The 20,723-nt window shown below is 49.6% G+C and overlaps 8 protein-coding genes across 8 annotated transcripts; 5 read left to right on the top strand and 3 right to left on the bottom strand.

The window, feature by feature from the left end:
• Positions 1–256: 256 nt before the first annotated feature.
• Positions 257–2,163, top strand: N7508_009943 (putative LysM domain protein; the record flags this gene model as incomplete). Its single annotated transcript, XM_058468003.1, has 2 exons — positions 257–1,707; positions 1,737–2,163. 2 exons carry the CDS (start codon positions 257–259, stop codon positions 2,161–2,163), a joined length of 1,878 nt encoding a protein of 625 aa, XP_058315849.1.
• A 981-nt stretch (positions 2,164–3,144) lies between these two features.
• On the top strand, positions 3,145–5,361 carry N7508_009942 (putative triacylglycerol lipase (LipA); the record flags this gene model as incomplete). The annotated part of the gene is made up of 9 exons (XM_058468002.1): positions 3,145–3,632; positions 3,695–3,809; positions 3,876–3,994; positions 4,057–4,124; positions 4,180–4,270; positions 4,346–4,599; positions 4,676–4,962; positions 5,030–5,165; positions 5,222–5,361. The coding sequence occupies 9 exons, from the start codon at positions 3,145–3,147 to the stop codon at positions 5,359–5,361; spliced, it is 1,698 nt and encodes a 565-aa protein (XP_058315848.1).
• A 603-nt stretch (positions 5,362–5,964) lies between these two features.
• N7508_009941 (FKBP-type peptidyl-prolyl cis-trans isomerase) lies at positions 5,965–6,673 on the bottom strand (the record flags this gene model as incomplete). The annotated part of the gene is made up of 6 exons (XM_058468001.1): positions 5,965–6,004; positions 6,059–6,100; positions 6,187–6,207; positions 6,258–6,318; positions 6,411–6,481; positions 6,540–6,673. 6 exons carry the CDS (start codon positions 6,671–6,673, stop codon positions 5,965–5,967), a joined length of 369 nt encoding a protein of 122 aa, XP_058315847.1.
• A 1,304-nt stretch (positions 6,674–7,977) lies between these two features.
• On the top strand, positions 7,978–8,229 carry N7508_009940 (uncharacterized protein; the record flags this gene model as incomplete). Its single annotated transcript, XM_058468000.1, has 1 exon — positions 7,978–8,229. The coding sequence occupies one exon, from the start codon at positions 7,978–7,980 to the stop codon at positions 8,227–8,229; it is 252 nt and encodes an 83-aa protein (XP_058315846.1).
• Positions 8,230–9,282: 1,053 nt separating this feature from the next.
• N7508_009939 (rRNA-processing FCF1 family protein) lies at positions 9,283–10,013 on the top strand (the record flags this gene model as incomplete). The annotated part of the gene is made up of 4 exons (XM_058467999.1): positions 9,283–9,353; positions 9,404–9,466; positions 9,518–9,880; positions 9,932–10,013. The coding sequence occupies 4 exons, from the start codon at positions 9,283–9,285 to the stop codon at positions 10,011–10,013; spliced, it is 579 nt and encodes a 192-aa protein (XP_058315845.1).
• Positions 10,014–10,476: 463 nt separating this feature from the next.
• On the bottom strand, positions 10,477–12,300 carry N7508_009938 (uncharacterized protein; the record flags this gene model as incomplete). The annotated part of the gene is made up of 2 exons (XM_058467998.1): positions 10,477–11,932; positions 12,038–12,300. 2 exons carry the CDS (start codon positions 12,298–12,300, stop codon positions 10,477–10,479), a joined length of 1,719 nt encoding a protein of 572 aa, XP_058315844.1.
• Positions 12,301–12,607: 307 nt separating this feature from the next.
• On the bottom strand, positions 12,608–15,854 carry N7508_009937 (rRNA-processing protein UTP21; the record flags this gene model as incomplete). The annotated part of the gene is made up of 4 exons (XM_058467997.1): positions 12,608–13,213; positions 13,269–14,147; positions 14,200–15,687; positions 15,744–15,854. The coding sequence occupies 4 exons, from the start codon at positions 15,852–15,854 to the stop codon at positions 12,608–12,610; spliced, it is 3,084 nt and encodes a 1,027-aa protein (XP_058315843.1).
• A 772-nt stretch (positions 15,855–16,626) lies between these two features.
• On the top strand, positions 16,627–20,572 carry N7508_009936 (inositol polyphosphate kinase VIP1; the record flags this gene model as incomplete). The annotated part of the gene is made up of 3 exons (XM_058467996.1): positions 16,627–19,024; positions 19,106–20,423; positions 20,476–20,572. 3 exons carry the CDS (start codon positions 16,627–16,629, stop codon positions 20,570–20,572), a joined length of 3,813 nt encoding a protein of 1,270 aa, XP_058315842.1.
• Positions 20,573–20,723: the final 151 nt, after the last annotated feature.

Raw genomic sequence — 20,723 nt, 5'->3', positions numbered from 1 at the left:
CCTCCTTGACTTCCCTATCGCCAACTCTCCCTCTCCGCCGTGGAACGTTTCTTATTCTGTACTTGTTATATGAACCCTCCAGCTATATGGTCAAGTCGCTTGTCCTACGCTGTTCACATTACGAATGCGACTCCGGGGTGGACGAATGGGTTTCTAGGTTATTAATGGCTACTGGTGACTTGGCTGCACACACTACGGGAGCTCACTTGCATTCTTAGAAGAACACACCTGGTATTCACTTGGTTCTTTGTCAGGAATGAGTTCCCAAAATAGCTTTGTCAATGCTTCACCAAGCTTCAACTCCGCCAGCGCAAGCACAACGTCAACCTCTACGGTCCGATCACGCCCTCGCCGCTTAGTCTCATTCATGGACGACGAAGATGACAGCAATAATAATACGAATTGCTCCTACCAGAATGACTCCCAGCCATTCTCCTCTGCATTTTCAACGACTCTTGCACCCTCCGATGGTGGCACGACCCGATCTCGTGGAGCGACCCCCTCGCCATTGTCATCCCGGGGGGCCTCCCCACTGCCGATGAAACACCCATCGCGCGCAACCGAATCGATCAATCGTGGCTCTCGCAACGAGACAACTTCATTTGCTTGGAACGGGTCATCAAAGGCTTCATCATCGCGTGGTACTGCCGACTTTCTTGACTCATCATGGTCTTCTCTCCAGAGTCTGGCATCCTCGGTGCTTGGGAACGATACTGGACGATCCACCCCAAATAATACGACCAAATCACACACTAGAAAGCCATCTCGCTCGGACGTATGTATCAAAAGTAACCCTCGGTCGGGACTTTCAACGTGGGGGCCATCAGCGCCGAATTCGCCGCAGGTTGGAACCGGGACGAAGGAGGAACGACAAGCTTTGGTGCAGGCTAAAAAGAGAGAGGCGTTGCTCCTAGCTGAAAGTGACCCGATCACAAGTCGCACATTTACTCACAAACGACGCGACTCTGGCGATACTTCGCACCAAGCCCTGGATCCGGAACACGACGAAGATGCCCTGGCCTACATCCACAGAGTACAAGCAACAGATACCATCACCGGTGTGACAATTAAATATGGTTGCCAGGCTGCGGTTTTCCGAAAGGCGAATGGCTTCTGGCCTAACGATAATATCCAGAGTCGGAACACTGTCCTTCTCCCGGTCGATGCATGCTCCGTGAAAGGCCGGCCTGCCTCAACGAAGCCCGTGGATCTCTTGGGGCCTGATCCTGAAGATCCCAATGACAGCTCTATTGCCCCTCCGGCTACCTCTACCGATAACCCCTCTGCAGAAGATTCCCCTGCAACTACTTCTGAAACGGATGACAACCAGATTTGGAAACATGAGAAATGGGTGTACATGGATGGGTTTCCGGACCAAGTACAAATTGGTCGGGTCCCTCGAAGGGCTTTAGGATTCTTTCCGCGCACCCGGCGAAAATCAGTATCTTACACCGACGCTGAACCATTTGGCTCTTACCGCGAGACCATCACACCTCCTTCTCCCACCGGATCGCCGCCACCACCTTTATCATTGGGTGTATTCCCACGCACTCGACCCAGTGGCGATCAAGCTAAACCCAGGGCCGCGCGTCCTACTCGCCTTGGACACCGCCGTCAACGCAGTAGTCTGCATCTGTCTGGGACTGGAGTAGGAACCCTTGATCCGACCTCTACTGGACCAGGGCCCACATTGGATGGATTCACCAAGTTCTTCGCACAGCATATGCCAAATTTAGCTCCGCCCCCCCGGAAAACACTCGGAAAGCTTCTTTCGGGTCTGTGTCCAGCGCCACATCCCATGCATCGACTGGCCTCGAGAACATCGGCGGTGCGTTCGAGGGATGGATTCGCAATGTAGCAACGCGGGCCAAGGCTGGCATCAATGAACTGCAGCAAGGAACCCCCAACCAGCAGGGCCCAAATCGGGGTCGCAATAAGTGGCGGATGGACGATCTAATCGAGTTGGACGATGGGATGATAGATGGTCGAAACTCCCCCAGCCCTTTCAAGGGCACATCCCGCAGGTCTGAGCAGCAGGGCACATCCTCTTCAGCCTCATCCGTCCGATTCAACAGCCCCTCTGTAGCCGCAGCGAGCAGGTCTCGTGCGACTGGATTCGCGGCAGGCTCAGGTTCCGCACATGAGCGGGCGAAGGACGATTAACGTGTTTGATTGAATTTCCAAGCGTACATAATAAGAGTCTCCGTGTGTGGACCTCTCAAGTTCACCATTGCATTTTCATTTCCCGCCACTTTCTTTCTTTCTTTCTTTCTTTCTTTCTTTTCCCGAGCGGCTTGGCACTTTATTTCTACTTCGGCGTTGGCACTTTCCAGTGCTAGACCGCTCCAAGATTCGGCCGCACTGGAGCATCGCATACATGACAGGGTAAGATGAGCTTCGAATCCGCACTGAAGTTCTGCATACGGCTTCTTGGTCCGACTGGATAATTGGTCAATGTCTTGGATATTGAGTGATGCTTGACCTCGGACAGAGCGGAGGCAGTGTCACCCCTGTCATCTTCGTCACTAGCGCATGTTGGTGTGTACAATACTTACAATGCGCTTGTTGCTACTGCAGCAAATTTTCCTTTATCACCCCGGCCTTTCAGCCTGATAATCCACCATTTAGATCAATTGTTTTCTGAATAGAATATTATATTTGCGGTAGCTTGAAGCTTATTTTTGTCTTTCCAGATTTTTGTAGTCTCGCTGCATGTCTCATACTTTAGTCCTTGGGTTTTTGGTGGCATATCATGCGCCCACATACTAAACAATAAAGGGTCAATCTATATTGGAGAAGTCATGCTATCTTCCCCTGAAGAAGTGCAGTGAATATGTACCTTACGGTGTGGGGATCAGATACCCCTAGGTCAACATATAGAGCACCGAATTTGCCTAGCTTTATTTTCCCACCTATGAGCGCCCATAGAGGCAACGCCGAGCTACAACTTCACTAGAATCCCTCCACAGCGGGGTTGCGCTACATGTAATTTCGATTGAATTCCGAGCCCGAAGGAACAATTAAACCCATTCATTGTTTATGTGCTAAATATCTGGGCATGTAGATCCGAATCAAAGCTGGTAGCGTTACGTATAAAAGCAAGCCCCCAAGCAACGATATATACCAGTCTACAACCAACGCAAAATGAAACCAATATCAAGCACCTCCCTTCTTATCTCTACCCTCCTTTTCTCACTGATATCAGGAACAACAGCAAACCCACCAACAGCAACTCTATACAAATCAAAATTCATAGGCCGCAGCCTACCGGAGTTCAACCAAGATCTCTTCCTAGGAATAAAGTACGCCAACAAACCAACCCGCTTCACACCTACAGAACTGAAAACAGCGTATGCCTCTCACGACAGTAACTCGGGAGCATACGATCTCACCAAGGCAGGGGCTAGCACCAGTACCAAGTCGGTATACTACAATGCCACGCAGTATGGCTATGACTGCCCAGCTTATGGATCCGATACCACCACGCTGGTGAATCAGGGTCTTGCTACGTTGAACGAGGATTGTCATAATTTGAATATTATTCGGCCACAATCTAGCACGGATGAGTTGCTCCCTGTTGTCATTTGGATTTTTGGGGGTGGGTGGACTCAGGGTGCTACTGCTGATCCGAGGTATGGTTGCTGCTTCTTTGGTATATTGTCTATGACTGACTATTTATGTTGTTTCTGAGTAGGTATAACATGAGTTATTTTGTTCAGCAGAGTGATCTGAACGATAAGCCTGTTTTGGGTGTTTCTATCAACTATCGAGTATCAGCGTTTGGATTCCTTGATTCCGAGGAAGTGAGGGTACGACATTGAAATTGGACTTGAACTTATGGATTCGAGAAGTTCGAAATACTGATCAACTGTCAGGCCGAAGGGAATACCAATCTGGCATTGCGTGATCAGCGCATTGCTATGCGTTGGGTGAGGAAGAATATCAAAGCGTTTGGTGGTGATCCAAATAAGATCACTATCTGGGGCGAGTCTGCGTGTGAAACCCGGGAGATATTACCTTCTTATATCAGAGTGACACTAATGTCGTTGAAAACAGGGGTGCTTATAGTGTTGGAGCTCATCTTGTCACCAACGACGGTGATAATGAAGGACTTTTCAGGGCTGGTACGTGCAATGTCTAACACTCCTTACACAATGAGCATTTACTGAACAGAAACAGCAATCATGGACTCGGGCAATGCAGTCGGACCCCCATATAATGGAACCGAATGGCATCAGCCAATGTACGACCGTATTGTCGAAAGAGCTGGGTATGCCCTCTTACAATCCCCCAATGAAGCTGAGTTCTTTTCAAGTTGATACTGACAAATATTCATCGCGATCAGATGCACAGAGTCTTCAAACACCCTCCAGTGCCTCCGCAATCTCCCATACGCAACACTATACAGCGCTGCCTACGAAGGCCTAGAATGGTTCGCCACAGTCGACGGCACATTCATCTCCCAATACCCGCAAATAAGCTACAAGCAAGGCAAGATATCCAAAGTACCTGTACTCCTCGGCACGAACACAGACGAAGGAACCAGCTTCGGCACGACAGGGACAAATACCGATGAGGATTGCATCGACCAGCTGATATGTAAGTGTATTCAACTTTCACGCAAGAACCTACCCATCAAACTATACGTTCCATACTGATACTACCAAATAAACAGCATCAAAGCGCTGGGTCCTCACCCGCCCCCAAGCAACAGAACTCATAACCCACTACCCGAACATCTCATCCATCGGCTGTCCGTACGGATGGGGAAACACAACCTGGCCCTCGCTAGGAGTAATGTATAAGCGGTACGCCTCAATGGCCGGCGATATAACGATGGTCGCGCCGCGGCGATTGCTAGCGCAGACGATGTCCGGTTTCGCCGGTAGGGTTTACTCGTACCGGTGGGATGTTGCTGCGCAGAATAGTTCGAGTACAATTGGCGTGCAGCATTTTGCTGAGGTATGTAGATACTACGCTGTCTTTTATTCTATTTTACCTTCGTGGCTAAGTGAGGAATGATCTTTAGATCCCATTCGTCTTTGCCAATCCCGTCCAGACAATTACGCCTCTAGGCTCTGATCCTGCCCGGCTGGAGCTTGGGCAAATGGCTGCAAGGATGTGGGCTTCTTTTGTAGCTGATTTGGATCCTAATGGGCATGGTGGTATGTTTATCTACTCGGAGTCATAGTTGGAGATTGATGATGCTGACGGTTCATAGTGGACCGTATTCCCAGGTGGACTCGCTATTCGAATCGGGCTACTAATTTTGTTTTCCGTTTACCTCGGAACGAGAGTTATATTGAGGATGATGAATATCGGCTGGATGGGATTGATTATATCAATACTATTGCACGGTAAGGGGATAGGGAGGAGAATGTTTATTGATACTTGGGTTTCATAAGACTTCTTTTACGTTGGATTTGGATTCTATGGCAGTTGTTGACATTGTATTTGATGGCCCATTTTCGGTGACTATGGGGTATTTGCTTGTAGACGTTCCTCTTTGGCACGATATAATAGTTCTCACCTTGGATAGCATTCCAGTTTCCGATGAATGTTAGTTGAGCCTCGAGGCCGGAACGCCCTCGTATCAGTTACTGGGTATAGAGTCAGGCAAGCAGGAAGCCCACAATCAGAGCATTTGTCTTGGCCACATAGCAGTTCAAGTTAGAAACTTCGATGGAAAAGTATTCAAGCTGTACAGCCGTACATATCTGGACCTACATTCGCCCAAACATCTACAAAGTCTACTGCAAGCAGCACGGGAAACAATGGTAAACGCATGCCAATCCACTCGATTTTCTTCGCTGAACGAGTCTAATCGAGGGACAGCAAGAGACCGCATTTTTATTTCGGCATTGGTGTAACCTGCTCACATGAAAGTAGGAGCAGGATCAAGCCGGTATTCTCTCCACGTAGTTATTAGAGTTGCGGGTCAAGTTTTGGCGAATAGCAATTGATTTAAACGCTCTTGGTGCCGATCTTGAGGAGCTCGACCTCGCTGTGGAGAGTTAGCCCGGATGTTCTCATTCGAGGGGGAAACAGTATGACTTACAAGACGAGACGGGAGTTCTCGGGGATTAGACCGGGGAAGCCACTAAGTATTCGTTAGTATCCAGCTTATACTTAATACCCCGAGAATGCAGGAAAGCGTCGGAAGTAGTGGGTTCAGCTTATACGTACCGAGCACCGTAGCCGAAGTCACTGGGAATCGTTAGCCAAGTGTCTATAATAGGTTCGACGGGATAACTCACGGGCTGATGGTCAGGATGGCCTTCTCGCCGAGGCTCATCTGGGGAACACCCTCGTCCCAGCCTAAATCCAAAGCGAGTTAGTATGTGATCGCTCAAGGTGAACTCGTCCGCGAGTATGTTGTCATCCAGGGTATGACGAGAGAGAGGACGCACCGCGGATGAGACGACCGACACCGATGGGAGTGGCAAGGGGACCACGGCCGGGGTTGTGGGAGCTATCGAACCTGTTGGGTTGAGAATATGTTAGCAAGTAGAACGATCGAGACCGAGGGGATAGCTTACTTGGTGCCCATGAAGTGGTTGTCGGCCTTGCTCTCGTCATAAAGGCAGCCAGTGTAGTGGATGGCGACGTGCTCACCCTTCTTAGGGTAGTCAATGCCGTTGCCCTCCTTCAAAGTCAGTTTCTCGACGCCCATTTTGAATGATGTAGATGAGAATGAAGATGATTGAGGAGAGAAAAGATGTTGACGAAAACCGAGGGGCAACGGACTATCCACTTTTCTCCAAAGTGGGACACCTCTTGTCAATCCGCTACATAGCGATGCCATTGGCCTGATTGAATTCATAGTGAGAGGAGAGAGCTTTACATTCAAGGCTCGAGCTTTACCAAAACAAAGATTTGTTTTTCGGCCCACTTCAGAGATGGAGTATCAATTGCCAGCTGAGGTAATGATATAGAGCTCCAAATGCGGCTTAGTGTTCCTATTCCGGACTAGCGGGCTTCGACATATATCTCGACATCTATAGCCCGTCATGACTTGAACAACTGCATCCCAACACGGTTATGTCTCTCAAAGGAGTACAAGTCATCAGTAATCGGTTCGTGAAAGTCGCCGCTCATACTTAGACGAACGGAAGATGCCATGATATCACTTCAGTCTCAGGCTGTCAAGATGCTAGGGTCTATATTGCCACCCAGAAGCAAAAGTTAATCGTAGGGTAGGCACGGCCCACATGTCCCGCGCCGATATTTCTCGCGTCGCAATGCTGCCGGTTTAGCTTAGAATTTGTCAGTCTCAGAAGAATGGACGTTGTAAACGTTGGGTTCGAGTCGAGACCCAGTGCAGCAAGAGTCATAGATAGTGATCACCAATTTCAACCATTCCCACATGCCAGGATTTGTCATGGTCGTGATCTCATGCCTGGATATCGTACCAGTCGCACAATCTACTTGTTGACGAAGTGGATCTCCGCTAGCCCGTTGCCAACGTATTTTAAGAACTAAGTGGCACCCAGCACCTCTTCACATCAGGCGAACTGAGATATAAACAGATTGCATTCTGATGCGACAAGGGTCAAGATAAGAATGAATGGTTAAGTGGACCGTTCCATTGATCGACACCTCCATCACAGAGACCGAGCCTGCACCGACCGATCGCCGAAACCCTGCACACAGCAATCCTATTCGAACTAGGCGCCGAAAATCATTGTCATTTGCTAGGCCCAGACTGGAGAAAATGTCAGCATTGAAATCATTTAGATTTTGATCGGCCTGTTCGGCAGGAAAGAGAACCGGCGATCACTCGGTACAAACTCGGCTGAGGCATTAAAGGTTTTCAGCCCTGCACATATTTCATTTTTATTGTTAATCTTAGGTTTTTCACAGTTGACTCCATAGATATATAATAAGCCTGCTCTCGCATCTGAAAATTGAGTATATCAACTCAATCCACTCTTCCACTAGCGCCTTTCCTTGCCATCCCGCAAGCCTTCATACATCATGAGCGCCTCCACATCTATCAAGATGAGCTCTGAGGCTCTAAGCAACACTACAGATGCCTCAAAAGACGCTTCAAAACAATCCTCTACCTCCTCATCCTCCCAATCTTCTCACTTCTCTCGCTTCAAGAAGCACTTCAGCAACCTGAAGAAGGATTGGGCTCCTCTGATGGCCGCCAAGGAACACTGGGAAGACGAGTACACCTTCCCACCTGGCAGATATGCTGGCCAAGGACACCGACGTGACATTTAAATGGTGAGTGCCAGCACAGATGACCAACTACGACATGTTTTTCTGACTTTGACTCAGTTCTACAGCGCTCTAGACGGAAATAATGACTTAGACGGGAATTGGGAGAATTGGGCGCTATTCGGTATAATGAGATAGAATGGGATGTACTTAATGACCACAAAGACCTTTAATGAATGATGCTATCATACACTGAGATCTCGATGTACTCTAATTGGGCAGGATCGAGTTCTGATTTCTTACAATATGACGCCATAATTATATATTGCACTTGTTACCCTCTTGTAGTTTCCAACTTTGCAGGTATCACATTTATATATCTATGTTAGCACCACCGCATGGACTGAAAGCGCCATAACTCTGCCATTTCTGGCCTAATTCCTTTGCTTTTTAGCGCAAATCGAAAAAAAAAAAAAAAAAAATGAATCGGAAAGGAAAGAAAGCCCAACGCCGGGGTCACAGGCAACCTCAAGATAAACCTTATGTTTGAAGCAAATCTCCTCCAGGGAATCTCAAGTACCAAAGTATAAGTCTCGCGCGCTAGCCATTGTGCCCAGCTGGGCTTTTATTGTAAAGCTGTTTTCCTATTTGATTACACATAAGATTGTTACATTCAAAATCTTATGCACAGAGTCAGGTCACTTCAAATTTTGAAGCCCAATTTGGGCAGAGAAGCATGTAACATAACATTGAAGACGCTAGATGCTAGGCCCCTTCGCTTTATACCATGTAAAAAGCAATCTCAAAGGTGATGGACATTTCTATATATACCTGACTGTTTTGCACCTCACATCGCAGGGCTGGGGACGCAACACAACGACTGTGAACTAAACTCCAGAGGGCAAGGCTATGATATGCTTCTTAGCGAACTAGATGCAGATATCTATGTTTTTATTTTACACTTCCTAGATTTCTCTGGTTTATTTCACTTTCAAATTGCCTGCCGACGGTCGGGCTATCTCTGATTAGTCATCATGCCTCGATCGCCGATAAGAAAAAAAACCTTCCAAGGTCCCATCAACCTCGTTCATATCAACTTACCAGCCTAACGTCACAATGGGTGTCCAGAGGAAGACCAAAAAGTTTGCCTTGGCCAAGAGGGCCATAACTATGAAGGACAACCGCCTGTTTGTCCCCTTTGAATCCCAGTCCTGTCAAACCTGCTAACACCAACTAGGAAGCAAAATCAAGACAAGAAGGAGGAGGCTAAGAAGCCCAAGGATGATCTGATCAGAGAAGCGTGAGTAACTGCATGAAATGTCAAAAATGCAAAGGTCTAACAAATCTCCAGTCCCCAGGCTCCTTCGTCCATGTTCTTCCAATACAACACAGCTCTCGCTCCCCCGTACTCCGTCCTGGTCGATACCAACTTCATCTCCCACACCATTCAACACAAGCTCGAGGTCATCCCCAGCATGATGGACTGTCTATACGCAAAGTGTATTCCTATAGTCACAGACTGCGTGCTTGCCGAGTTGGAAAAGCTGGGCCCGAAGTACCGTCTCGCCCTGCGTGTGGCCAAGGATACCCGGTTCGAGAGAGTCAAATGTGACCACAAGGGTACCTATGCCGATGACTGTCTCGTCGACCGCGTGATCAAGCACCGTGTCTACATCATCGCCACCAACGATCGCGATCTCAAGAGACGTATTCGGTATGTTCTGCGGAGTAGGAAAAGTTGAAGTGCTTATTCTGACGTTTATAGTAAAATCCCCGGTGCTCCTATTATGAGCGTTGCTCGCGGAAAATACGTTATTGAGCGTCTCCCCGATGCCCCCGAGAAGTGAGCGCTTCTACACGATCTTCCATTGCGTTCGGCCTGGCGTCTTGTTCGTCGGTCTTTTGTTTACCATTGCGATACCCACGAATTTCTTTTTTTTTTTCATCAAAAGTTGCAACAAACCATAGATTTGTCTTGTTAGTGGTGGGCGAATTTCACATCATTCGGGACTGATAGGCGCCAAATTGAGCTGTCACATGAAACGGATCGAAGCAGTACGAGTCTGAGTTCGACGGTTTGAATTCAAACCAGCATCAGGTGCGATTCAAGGGGCCTTTCAAGGATAGCTGCGAATGAGCTTACCGCCAATGCCCTCATCTTAAATTTTACGATGGCCATCGCGATTATTCTCTGATGGCAAAGCCAATGAGTTGAGGTCCTGCTTGAAATAAGACCGATGATTGCACATAGGCTATTTGCTTCCATCCCAGTCATTCTGGCGGGCTGGACTGCAGCATGTATTATAGTTATTAAAAAAATGTTGTGAACAATCGACGAACCGCATCCTTAGCGATCCGATTGTCAGCAAAGCTCTCAATCATCCTCCGCCGCGACATCATGATATATAGCGGTGGCAACTCTGCAAGTAATGACCTGGATTCAACCGAGTCGTCATCAGGAGCTGCGATATCAAGAAGCTGCTTCAGTACCCGTAGAGAATACAATGTAGCCTGGATCTGACCGAGGAGCTGAACATCCGCCCAATCAGTCCTCTGACCCATGTACCCCTTTGCAAGGAACTTTTCTACTTGCTTTCCAGTTGGAGTCGTACTCGCATCGCGGTAGATCTCCGAAAGAGCGAACAGGACCCAGAACCTCTCTGTGGCCAGACTATGCCCGAAGGTATCTCGTGTAGATTCAAGCCGACTCCGAAGGAGCCCTAACTCCAACTTCACGTACGGTTCCTCACTGAGAGCCACCTCATCGGCAACAATCCTCCCACCGCGACGAACATACTCACGCACAATTGAGTACCGATTATCAGCAGCCCTGGAGAGATTGAAGAACGAATACCCAAGAGCACGATAATCCCTCCCATGCCTCCAAGCACATTGCCTAGCATGATCTTCACTCAAAACCCCAAGATAAACATGCGGCACACCATCCGAACAATAAATCCTAGGAAGCTGATACTGCCAAACCAACTCCGAAACCCTAGGATCCAAGTCCTGAACCAAACAGCCCGCCCCAACAGCCGGCTGCAAATGCGTATCTTGATCTTCATACTCCCTCAAAAAGTTCCGATACACATCCGAAGACTCAGTAACACCCCCATCATCCTTAGCCGCCTGCACAATTTGCGCAAACCTCAAATGCGGATTCTGCGTCAACGCAAACGCAAACCGTTGAATACTAGCAACACCCAGCTTTCGCGCAAGAACAGCCGGACAAATCCTCAACCCGCGAATATCACCCGCAACAGCATCCCACACGCCCGAAGGTGTCTGCACAGAATCAAGGAAAACAACAGAACCCTCCGGCCCAAGGTCATGAACCATCAAATCCGAATCACCGGATAGGACAGCCGACCCCGTTGCTTTCGCAACACGCGCACATTCCACGTCTGCTTCGCCGGGAACCATGACTGTCCTCTCTGCCCAGGGATATTCTTCTTGATGAATGAGAGAGGTGATATCCTCGTCGACATTGTTGCGTATGGATTCTTTGCTCCAGCGGCCTTTGAGATCTTCGTAGACGGTTGAGACCATGAATGGGTTTTCGGGCAGATTCTTTCTTCGACTAGGTAGACCACGACTGCACCATATTTGGCCTGCTTTTGGGTTTATGGGGGGTCGGGACTTTGGTGCTGTGTGGAGGGGGAGATCGCGTCGTGCGAGCTCGAGTCTTTTGCGGGATTTTTCGTTTCTGCTTAGGCGTGTTTCGCGTTTTGGGGTTGGGAGGGCGCCATCGAAGCAAATTTTATGGCTGGTTATATGTTGTTAGTGGGTTTTTGCTTATTGCAAATGTAGATGTATGCGAGGAAGTGTTAGGTGGGATGGTGGGATGGATGGTGGGGTGTGGAATGCTCACATTTCAACACCTAGTTCGTTCAATTGGAGGAGGTAGCTACATACCCCGCGACTGACCTCATCGCAGCTTGGTTGGACGTCTAGGATGTCGCAGCTTGGGTCTATCCATGAAAGTAGGCGGTGGTGCACATGGTATACTAGACTTGGACCGTCGATGACGACTCCTCGTACGCGCGGGGGGTCTTCTAGGCCTGGTGTTTGCCCATTGAGTTGGATGCTCTCGGCATACGGGAGGAGGTGTTTGGTGAGGTATTGAATTCCCATAGTGTGTAGGAATTGGAGTGTTGGCTGGCGGATATTTTCCTGGTTGTATTAGTCAGGTTGGATGGACCGCGGGTGACGGGCACTAACAGAAATATAGATGGCTTGGATGTTTATTTCAACCATAAGTCAAACTGTCATGTCTACATACCTCAGATACGGAAACGAACAAATGCACGGTTTAGGAGAGCTTGGTTATGCGGATTTTGCGGGACTATTCATATATCCCGAAAGCATAAACTATGCATATATTGAAACAAATTAGACTGCTCATTTACATACGCCAGACCCATTCAATGACTCTAGTCCTTTACCGGGCAGACCGCAAGAATCCAACAACACCACGACAGTATCCAACCAACTCAGCCAAACGCTTTCCTTCCCGCTCCTGCTCCTGAGCCCAAGAAGCCAAAACCTTCTGCAAGAGACGGAACTCGGGTCCATCTCTCTGTGAGCTGAGGGAGACAGTATCGGAGTGAATCTTCAGGAACACCGCCATCCAAGCATTGACCATTTCAAAGTCTCTCTTGGACTTCAAGCGGTTAGTGAGAGCAATGACGAAGTCGGACAATTCAGAGTGTCCAGCGCGGACGCGAGGATCCAATGACCGAATCTCGAGATCGGCCTTGGCGGGAGGGAGGGACTTGAGGTGGTCGATGAAAGAATCATAGTTGCCGGATTTGTGACCGGCTTCCAAGGACCGAGTGAAGACGGTCTGGGAGGAGGGGCCTGTTTCGCCATTTTGCAACTTGGCGATGCGTAGACGTTCGGCCTCAGCGGTTTGCGCGAGGAATCCGGCTTCAACGGCGTCATTGCTGGAGGCGGCTGGCTCAGGTCCGCTGGAGCTGAGCATGGATGGGAGGAAGAAAGGTGCCTTCTCGGGTGCCTTGGGTGCTTCCTTGGGCTTGTTACGTTCCTGTTTAATTATTAGCTTTGGAATTCTTATGATGCAAATGGTAAATAGGTCTTACCCGAATAGTATCGAGGTGGATCAGTGACTGCCATCTGCTCTTGGGAACCAGACTGAGAGTCATCATATTGTTTTGTAGTTGTTCAGTTGCCAGAACTGGGCCCTCAGCCTCGTCATCTTCAGCAACATCAACAAAGGCCGCCTCAACGAGACCAGCACCACTCTCGCCGGATGTGGCTGGGACGCCAACGTTCTCAATGACACTCTCGTCCAGGTTCTTGGTCGAGATGGGCATGAAGAGACTGCGGTTGCTCCAGAGACTAATGCCAATACTACCAGCGTGGGCAGTAGCAAGGAATTCACCAGTGGATGACATAGTCAGGGCAACACATGTGCTGGATACCCGGAAGATATCGATGAGATGTCCAGTGGGTAGATCCCAAACACGGACCACTGAGTCCATAGACGCCGCAATGACCCATCGTCCATCATTTGAGAAGATGAAGTCATTGACCTGGCCCACACATCCCCAGAACTCACGGACAAGCTTCTTGGTCTCGAGGTCGATCACACGGATCGAGAGGTCGTCACAGCTGAAGGCGACCAACTCACTGGCCTTGTTGTAGCGAAGTCCAGTAATGGCAGCCATTGGGTGCCAATCGAGCTCGTCGATGAATGATCCAGAAAGAAGATCCCAGAACTTTACTTTGCCATCCAATCCACAGCTGACGACGGTCCGGTTCAGACTGTCAATCATCAATCCGGTGACAGCCTTGGTGTGCTTTGTCGAGGGCGTAATGTTGAGCTTACTCACGCGAGACTTTGGTAGACGGGCTGGGAAGCTCTGGCGGTGTTGTCCAGATTGCATGTTAAACATGTCAATGGCACCTCCAGCTGAACCAATGACGGCGAAAGTTCCACATTGCGACATTGCCACGCTCTGTACAGAATTGTTAGTAATAAAGAACCAAATATTCCGAGTAAGTACATACCTTGACTTCCGTTCCGTCGCTAGTCTCAAACGCCCAGCGACCTGCCTTCTTCTTACCCCAGAACCAAGTACGTGCGAACTTGTCGCCCCGATGACCAGTGACCACACTTTCCCAGCCGGTTGCATTGGAAGCATCGGCGTTTGTAACCTTGGGGTTCGACCAAATAGGCCCAGAGGTTGTGATACCCATGCCAGCATCACGGTTCAGACTGGAAGCGATACAAGAAATCTCGGGAGCCTTGAGATCATCCACTGACGATTTGCTCGAGTTACTCTGGCCTGTCTTCTTGGCCTTGCTTTCCACATTGCCTTGTGATATTTCTGTATGTTGGCTATCCTTGCGCAGACTGAGTCCCCAGAGACTGCAGTCCTTGCTAGCACTCATGAGCCACTTGCCGCCGGAATCGGATCCGTCCGAAGAGGCTGGCAGGAAGTCAATGGCGCTGACAGCAGCGGAGTGACCGTTTCTTGCATGAAGAGGTCTGGGGATAGGTGAGAAGGGGGTGGCGTCAAAGATCCAAGTCCTCAGTGCGTTGTCATCACCAGAGGACACCATCACGGGCTGACCATCCAGGAATTCAACGTTGTTCGCTCCCATGGACTTCTCGCCACTCATAACCTTGTGAGCACCACGGAGAATGCCGGCAACACGGCCTCCCTCATTCAGATCCCAGAGAGTGATATCACCACTGCCGCTCGATGCAGTGGCCATGACACCTGGGGTGCGGCCTTCGGAACCAGCACCAAGACCATCACTTCGGAATGTGATAGACGTCACGGGAAGGCCCCGAGACGAGGCAGCCCGCAGAGCCAAAACTGTTAGGCCAGAGTTGACATTTTGAATCGACAATGCGCCGCTCTTATACGCAATGGCAACAAGAGACAGAGCGGGGGTTGAGCTGATAGCAGTCACAGGTCCAGCCCCTGCAGACAGAGCAGGCAGAGTGAAGAGGAGCTTTCCGCTGCGGAGGTTCCAAATATCAACCGCTCCATCGGTGCGGCCCACGAAGACCTTGTTCAGATAAGTTGGCATGTTGCACATGACACCGGTGTAGACCTGATCAGAGCCGTGAACGGGCTGCGCACGCAGACTAGCATAGTGCTCGTATGTTCCTGTCTTCCACACTTCAACACCACCAGCCCAGCAACCAACGACCCACGAACCGAACACGACTAATCGCTGGATGGGACCCGTCAGGTCCGAGGGGCTATCAAGAGCTGCGACCTTCTTTCCACGCTTGAAAACCCAGACACCACCCGGGGACCGCGGCCGGAGATGGCCCCATGACGCGAATACCTTATCCTGCCATGCGCAAGTTGCGGTGATAATCTCGGGGGTTTGAGGCCGACTCAGGAAGACAAGATTCAGTCCACGGCGCAAATCGTAAGTCTGCAGGGAATGTCCGACCGAAGTGGTAATCTGAAAGGTCGATTTGCCCAGGCGAACCGAAGTGAAAGGGACCGGTGTGGGTGACACTAATCCTAATGTCTTCACGGGACATTGTCAGCTGGATCATCGAGTTCGGAGTGTGACCTTCCACATACCCGGAAAGGAGCGAAGATCTTGGAGCCTCGCGATTGACCCTTGGACAGTTGCGATGTGCGCTTCTGCCTCTTGGCCAGAGGCGCATCGTGCTTGTCGCTAGCAGCAGGCATGCTGATAGGGAGTCTGGATATCGACTCGAGATAAATGCTGGTGAGGCAGCGGGGAATCAAGATATTAAGAGTGCCAATGTAATATTTCAATTACCATTGACTTCCAGATATCCCCCACAAACAGCACTTGCAGTACAGTATGTGTTTGAAGTCGTCTCAATCTGAGCTTCTTTTTTTTCCCGCTGTTTTTTTTCTGCCCCGCCTAATCCTGCACGGTGGAGACCGCCTGCCATTACGGGAAGAAGTACATGATCACGAAGTATCAAGTACTTGTAACAGGATCAATTATGTTGATATATTTATGTGGAGGATATCATTATCAAGCTCGATAGATAGAATTTGACGTATATCTGAATTAATTCGGTCTGGTAATCTCGAGACTCCATGTCATCAACATTTGCCTCATGGAGTTGATCACCTTACCAATGATGTATGCGTAATGAGTACGCTCAGGCAAAGTACCTGGCTATAAGTACAAAATACTCTCAATTCCAGAAGCACGGAAGAGACATAATAGCCCCAGAAGATACTCACCACTCGATACTTTCAACGGCTCGTCATGAGCGCAAATATAAAGTTGGTGAACCTCTTCACCGTCTCTCCGCCTGCGGGCCCATTCTTTGGTAATACAGTCTTTCTCTCCGAATGCGACGTTGATCAATTCTTCTCTTCTCTCTTGTCTTAGTTAAACACATCTTCTTGTCGGAGTTTCTGTTATCATATTCACCCCCACTTTGCCCCTCCTATCAGTGGGACATTCCCAGTGTCCGCTATGGATCTCGGAGGCTCTCTCAATGCCGACTCCTCGACCCCTACGGAACCTATCATGACGGCCTCCCCTCCCTCGCCGATGGAGTCCGAGAACGAGCAGACCCCTACAGGTTTGATCCCCGAGCCAACGGGATTGTCGCCAACAAAGCCTGTCCATCCAAAGACCACAGGAAAACCCGAACCGGGATCTGAATTTCGGCCCGGTGGTTTAATTGGACATTCTACACGCTCCTCGAGTCGAGCACCCAGAAGATTCAGTGGAAGCACAGCTGCCAGTACAACTGCAAGCTCTATCAGCGAGATGGAATCCAGCTCTCTCAAGCCATGGAGGATTGGAGTATGTGCTTTGGATGTCAAGGCTCGCAGCAAGCCAAGCCAGAATATCCTGACCCGTTTACAATCAAAGGGTGATTTCGAGGTGATTGTTTTTGGTGACAAAGTGATTCTTGACGAGGCCGTGGAAAATTGGCCAGTGTGTGATTTCTTGGTGGCATTTTTCTCCGACGGATTCCCCTTAGATAAGGCGATTGCGTATGCGAAGTTGCGGAAACCGCTCTGTGTCAATGACCTACCTATGCAAAAGGTGTTGTGGGATCGGAGGTTGTGTCTGCAGATCCTCGATCATATGGGTGTTCCCACCCCGAAACGGTTGGAAGTCAACCGTGATGGCGGTCCAGTTCTGGAATCGCCCGAACTGGGCCAGCATATCTATCGCCTTACGGGTGTGAAACTTCCAGGTCCGGAAGACGGGACTGGTGGTGGTGCTCCCAGAACTCAGAGTGTCTCTATGTCCGAGGACGGCGAATCATTGATTGTTGACGGCAAAGTCTTCAAGAAGCCTTTTGTCGAAAAGCCAGTCAATGGTGAAGACCATAACATTCACATCTACTTCCCCAACGACTCTCAGTATGGCGGTGGTGGAAGACGGCTCTTCCGAAAGGTTGGCAACAAGAGCTCAGAATACGATCCCAATTTGTCTGTGCCACGATCGGTTACCGAGAACGATACAAGTTATCTGTACGAGCAATTCCTCAGAGTCGACAATGCCGAGGATGTCAAGGCCTACACAGTCGGACCCGATTTCTGTCATGCAGAGACACGCAAGTCTCCCGTGGTGGATGGACTTGTCCGGCGTAACACCCACGGAAAGGAAATTCGTTACATCACGAAACTTGGCAAGGAAGAAGCGGCAATTGCTTCCAAGATCTCTAATGGATTTGGCCAGAGGATTTGCGGCTTTGACATGCTCCGTGTGGGAGACAAGAGCTACGTCATTGATGTCAATGGCTGGAGTTTTGTCAAGGACAACAATGACTATTACGACAAGTGTGCCAACATTCTGCGAGATATTTTCCTGAACGAGAGACGTAAATGTGAAGGACCAATCGATGCTTCTGAGCCCCCATCTCCGGACATCGGACCATCCAGGAGGAGCACTGCTGGGTCTCATCGCCAGGCCTTGAAAACATTGCTGAAGTCTCCTAGCCATTCCAGACTTTACGGCGTCCAAGGATCCCACAAAGCAAACGATAACCTTCCCTCGGAGGTATCTACTGCCACTCCGTCGGTGGCCTCTTCATCTGGAGTGGAGAGCGCTGATATTGGCGCTGCTCTTAGCAAGCTGAACTCCCGCGAGGGGCACTCTGCTTCTCGTGCCTACAGTCCCTCTAATGCGAAGTCACCAGCTCTCTCGGTGCAACATGCCAACGACGAAGCTCTTCCCCCTCTTCCGGCTTCCAAGCACTCTTGGAAATTGAAGGGAATGGTCGCAGTGATTCGTCATGCAGACCGAACTCCCAAGCAAAAGTTCAAATTCACCTTCCACAGTCAACCCTTTGTGAACCTTCTCAAGGGCCACCAGGAAGAGATAGTGATCAAGGGTGAGGCTGCGTTGTCCAGTGTATCTGATGCAGTCAAAGAAGCCATGGAGAAGGGCCTGGAAGATATGGAGAAGCTGAAGTTGCTCCGCACCTCTCTGGAAAAGAAGGGCGGTTGGCCCGGAACCAAGGTTCAGATCAAGCCCATGTTCAGAAAGCGGACTGCAGAGGAGATGGGTGATACTACACCTGTTGTTTCCACTCCTGGAGCTGTTATAGGCGAAGAGCCTCTTACACCTGTGCCGGAGGATCCCGAGCATGCGGAAACTGAGGAGCTGCGCCAGGCACGAAGTGATTCCATCTCTGGTGCAACATTCTCCCGCTTCTCTGCTGCTGAGAATGACTTGATCTTGGATAAGCTACAGCTTGTGATTAAATGGGGAGGAGAGCCTACTCATGCTGCCCGTTATCAATCGCAGGATCTTGGATTGAACATGCGCGATGATCTGAAGTTGATGAACAGGGAGGCACTCAACAACGTTCGTCTGTTTACCAGCTCGGAACGCAGAGTGAGCACTAGTGGTGAGTTTAAACCCACCCACCCACCTTCTTGGGAGGCAACCTCCTTGTAATCAATTGCATGCTAACAATCCTTCTAATTAGCACAAATTTGGGCCTGTTCATTCTTAGACCAGAAGGACATCCCCGAAGACTTGATTCAGGTCCGCAAGGACTTACTTGACGACTCCAATGCTGCCAAGGATGTCATGGATAAAGTCAAGAAGAAGCTTAAATTGCTCCTGAGAGAAGGATCGGCGCCTTCGCAATTCGCTTGGCCCAAGGATAGCAACATCCCAGAGCCTTCGGTTGTGCTCGCCACGGTCGTCGAACTGATGAAGTTCCACCGTAGCGTGATGCGACACAACTTTGAGAAGATTGCCAGTTCATCGCACCTCACACCTGCTACATCCAATGATATCGATGCTGCCCAGGCTGATGGTACTCCATCTGAACACCCCAGTATCGAGAACATTCAGGGTCGTTGGTGCGCGGGTGAAGATCCCCGGCTCTTCAAGGAGCGATGGGAGAAGCTCTTCGCAGAATTCTGCGACACTGAGAAGGTTGATCCTAGCAAGCTTTCTGAGTTGTACGACAGCATGAAATTCGATGCCCTCCACAATAGGCAATTCCTCGAATGGGTCTTCATGCCTCCAGATATTGCCGTTGATGAGGATGACAATGCCAGCTTGAAGGGCAAGAGCCCAAAGTCAGAAGTTGGGGAATCTAAGCAAGCGCAGGAGTCTGGAAGCGAAAAACCCGAAGAAACTCAGACATTTGCTCATCGCTTCGGGTTGAAGAAGCGTAGCGTGCTCGAGTCACTCCCCCACCTCCGGGCGCTGGATGATTCATATGATCACTACTTCAAGCTTTTCCCTGGTGCCAAGTCTTCCAAGTGCAAGATGGATGAACGACTCTCTAAGCTCCGGGAGCTGTACAAGCTGGCCAAGGTCCTGTTTGACTATGTGACACCCCAGGAATACGGTATTACCGATAGTGAGAAGCTGGAGATTGGTCTCCTAACATCCCTCCCTCTTCTGCAAGAGATTGTCCGAGACCTGGAAGAAGTGCAAGCATCACAGGATGCCAAATCTTTCTTCTACTTCACTAAGGAATCTCACATCTATACCCTCTTGAACTGCATCCTGGAAGGGGGAATCCAAACCAAGATTGCCAGGAGCGCCATACCCGAGCTAGACTATCTCTCTCAGATCTGCTTCGAACTATATGAGGCTCGGGATAGCGAGTCAGACTCCTACTCCTACTCCATCCGCATCTCCGTCAGTCCCGGCTGTCACGCCTTTGATCCTCTTGACGTGCAACTCGACTCGAGGCACGCCATCGGCTGTGCCCCGCGACGAAGCTTGACAGCTCACCAGGACTGGAAGGAGGTGATTGAAACATTGAAGGCCAAATTTAATACGTGAGTTGCCCCAATCCTTCAGGATGTGATAGAGGTTTCTAATTATGCCCAGGGTGGAACTTCCTAAAACCTTCATCGCAGTTAACCTGAGCGACAAGCATACCGCTCATCCTGATGAAGACGCCCCGCACGAGGCCTCTGGTCAATAATACGCATAAATTGACTTTACTATTTGATTATTGAATTGTGTTTGTACTCTATTGACTGTACTATCTAGAAAAGCAATTTAGAAACGGGAATGGAATCATAGTCACAAATATAAATCACATGTAGAAGGATCAAAGGACCGTAAGCGGTGCC

Source organism: Penicillium antarcticum, assembly GCF_028974205.1.
Source record: "Penicillium antarcticum strain IBT 31339 chromosome Unknown utg000009l_segment0_segment0, whole genome shotgun sequence".
Classification (NCBI taxonomy): domain Eukaryota; kingdom Fungi; phylum Ascomycota; class Eurotiomycetes; order Eurotiales; family Aspergillaceae; genus Penicillium; species Penicillium antarcticum.
The sequence above is the reverse complement of the archived record's forward strand: the minus strand, read 5'-3'. Positions and strand labels throughout refer to the sequence as shown.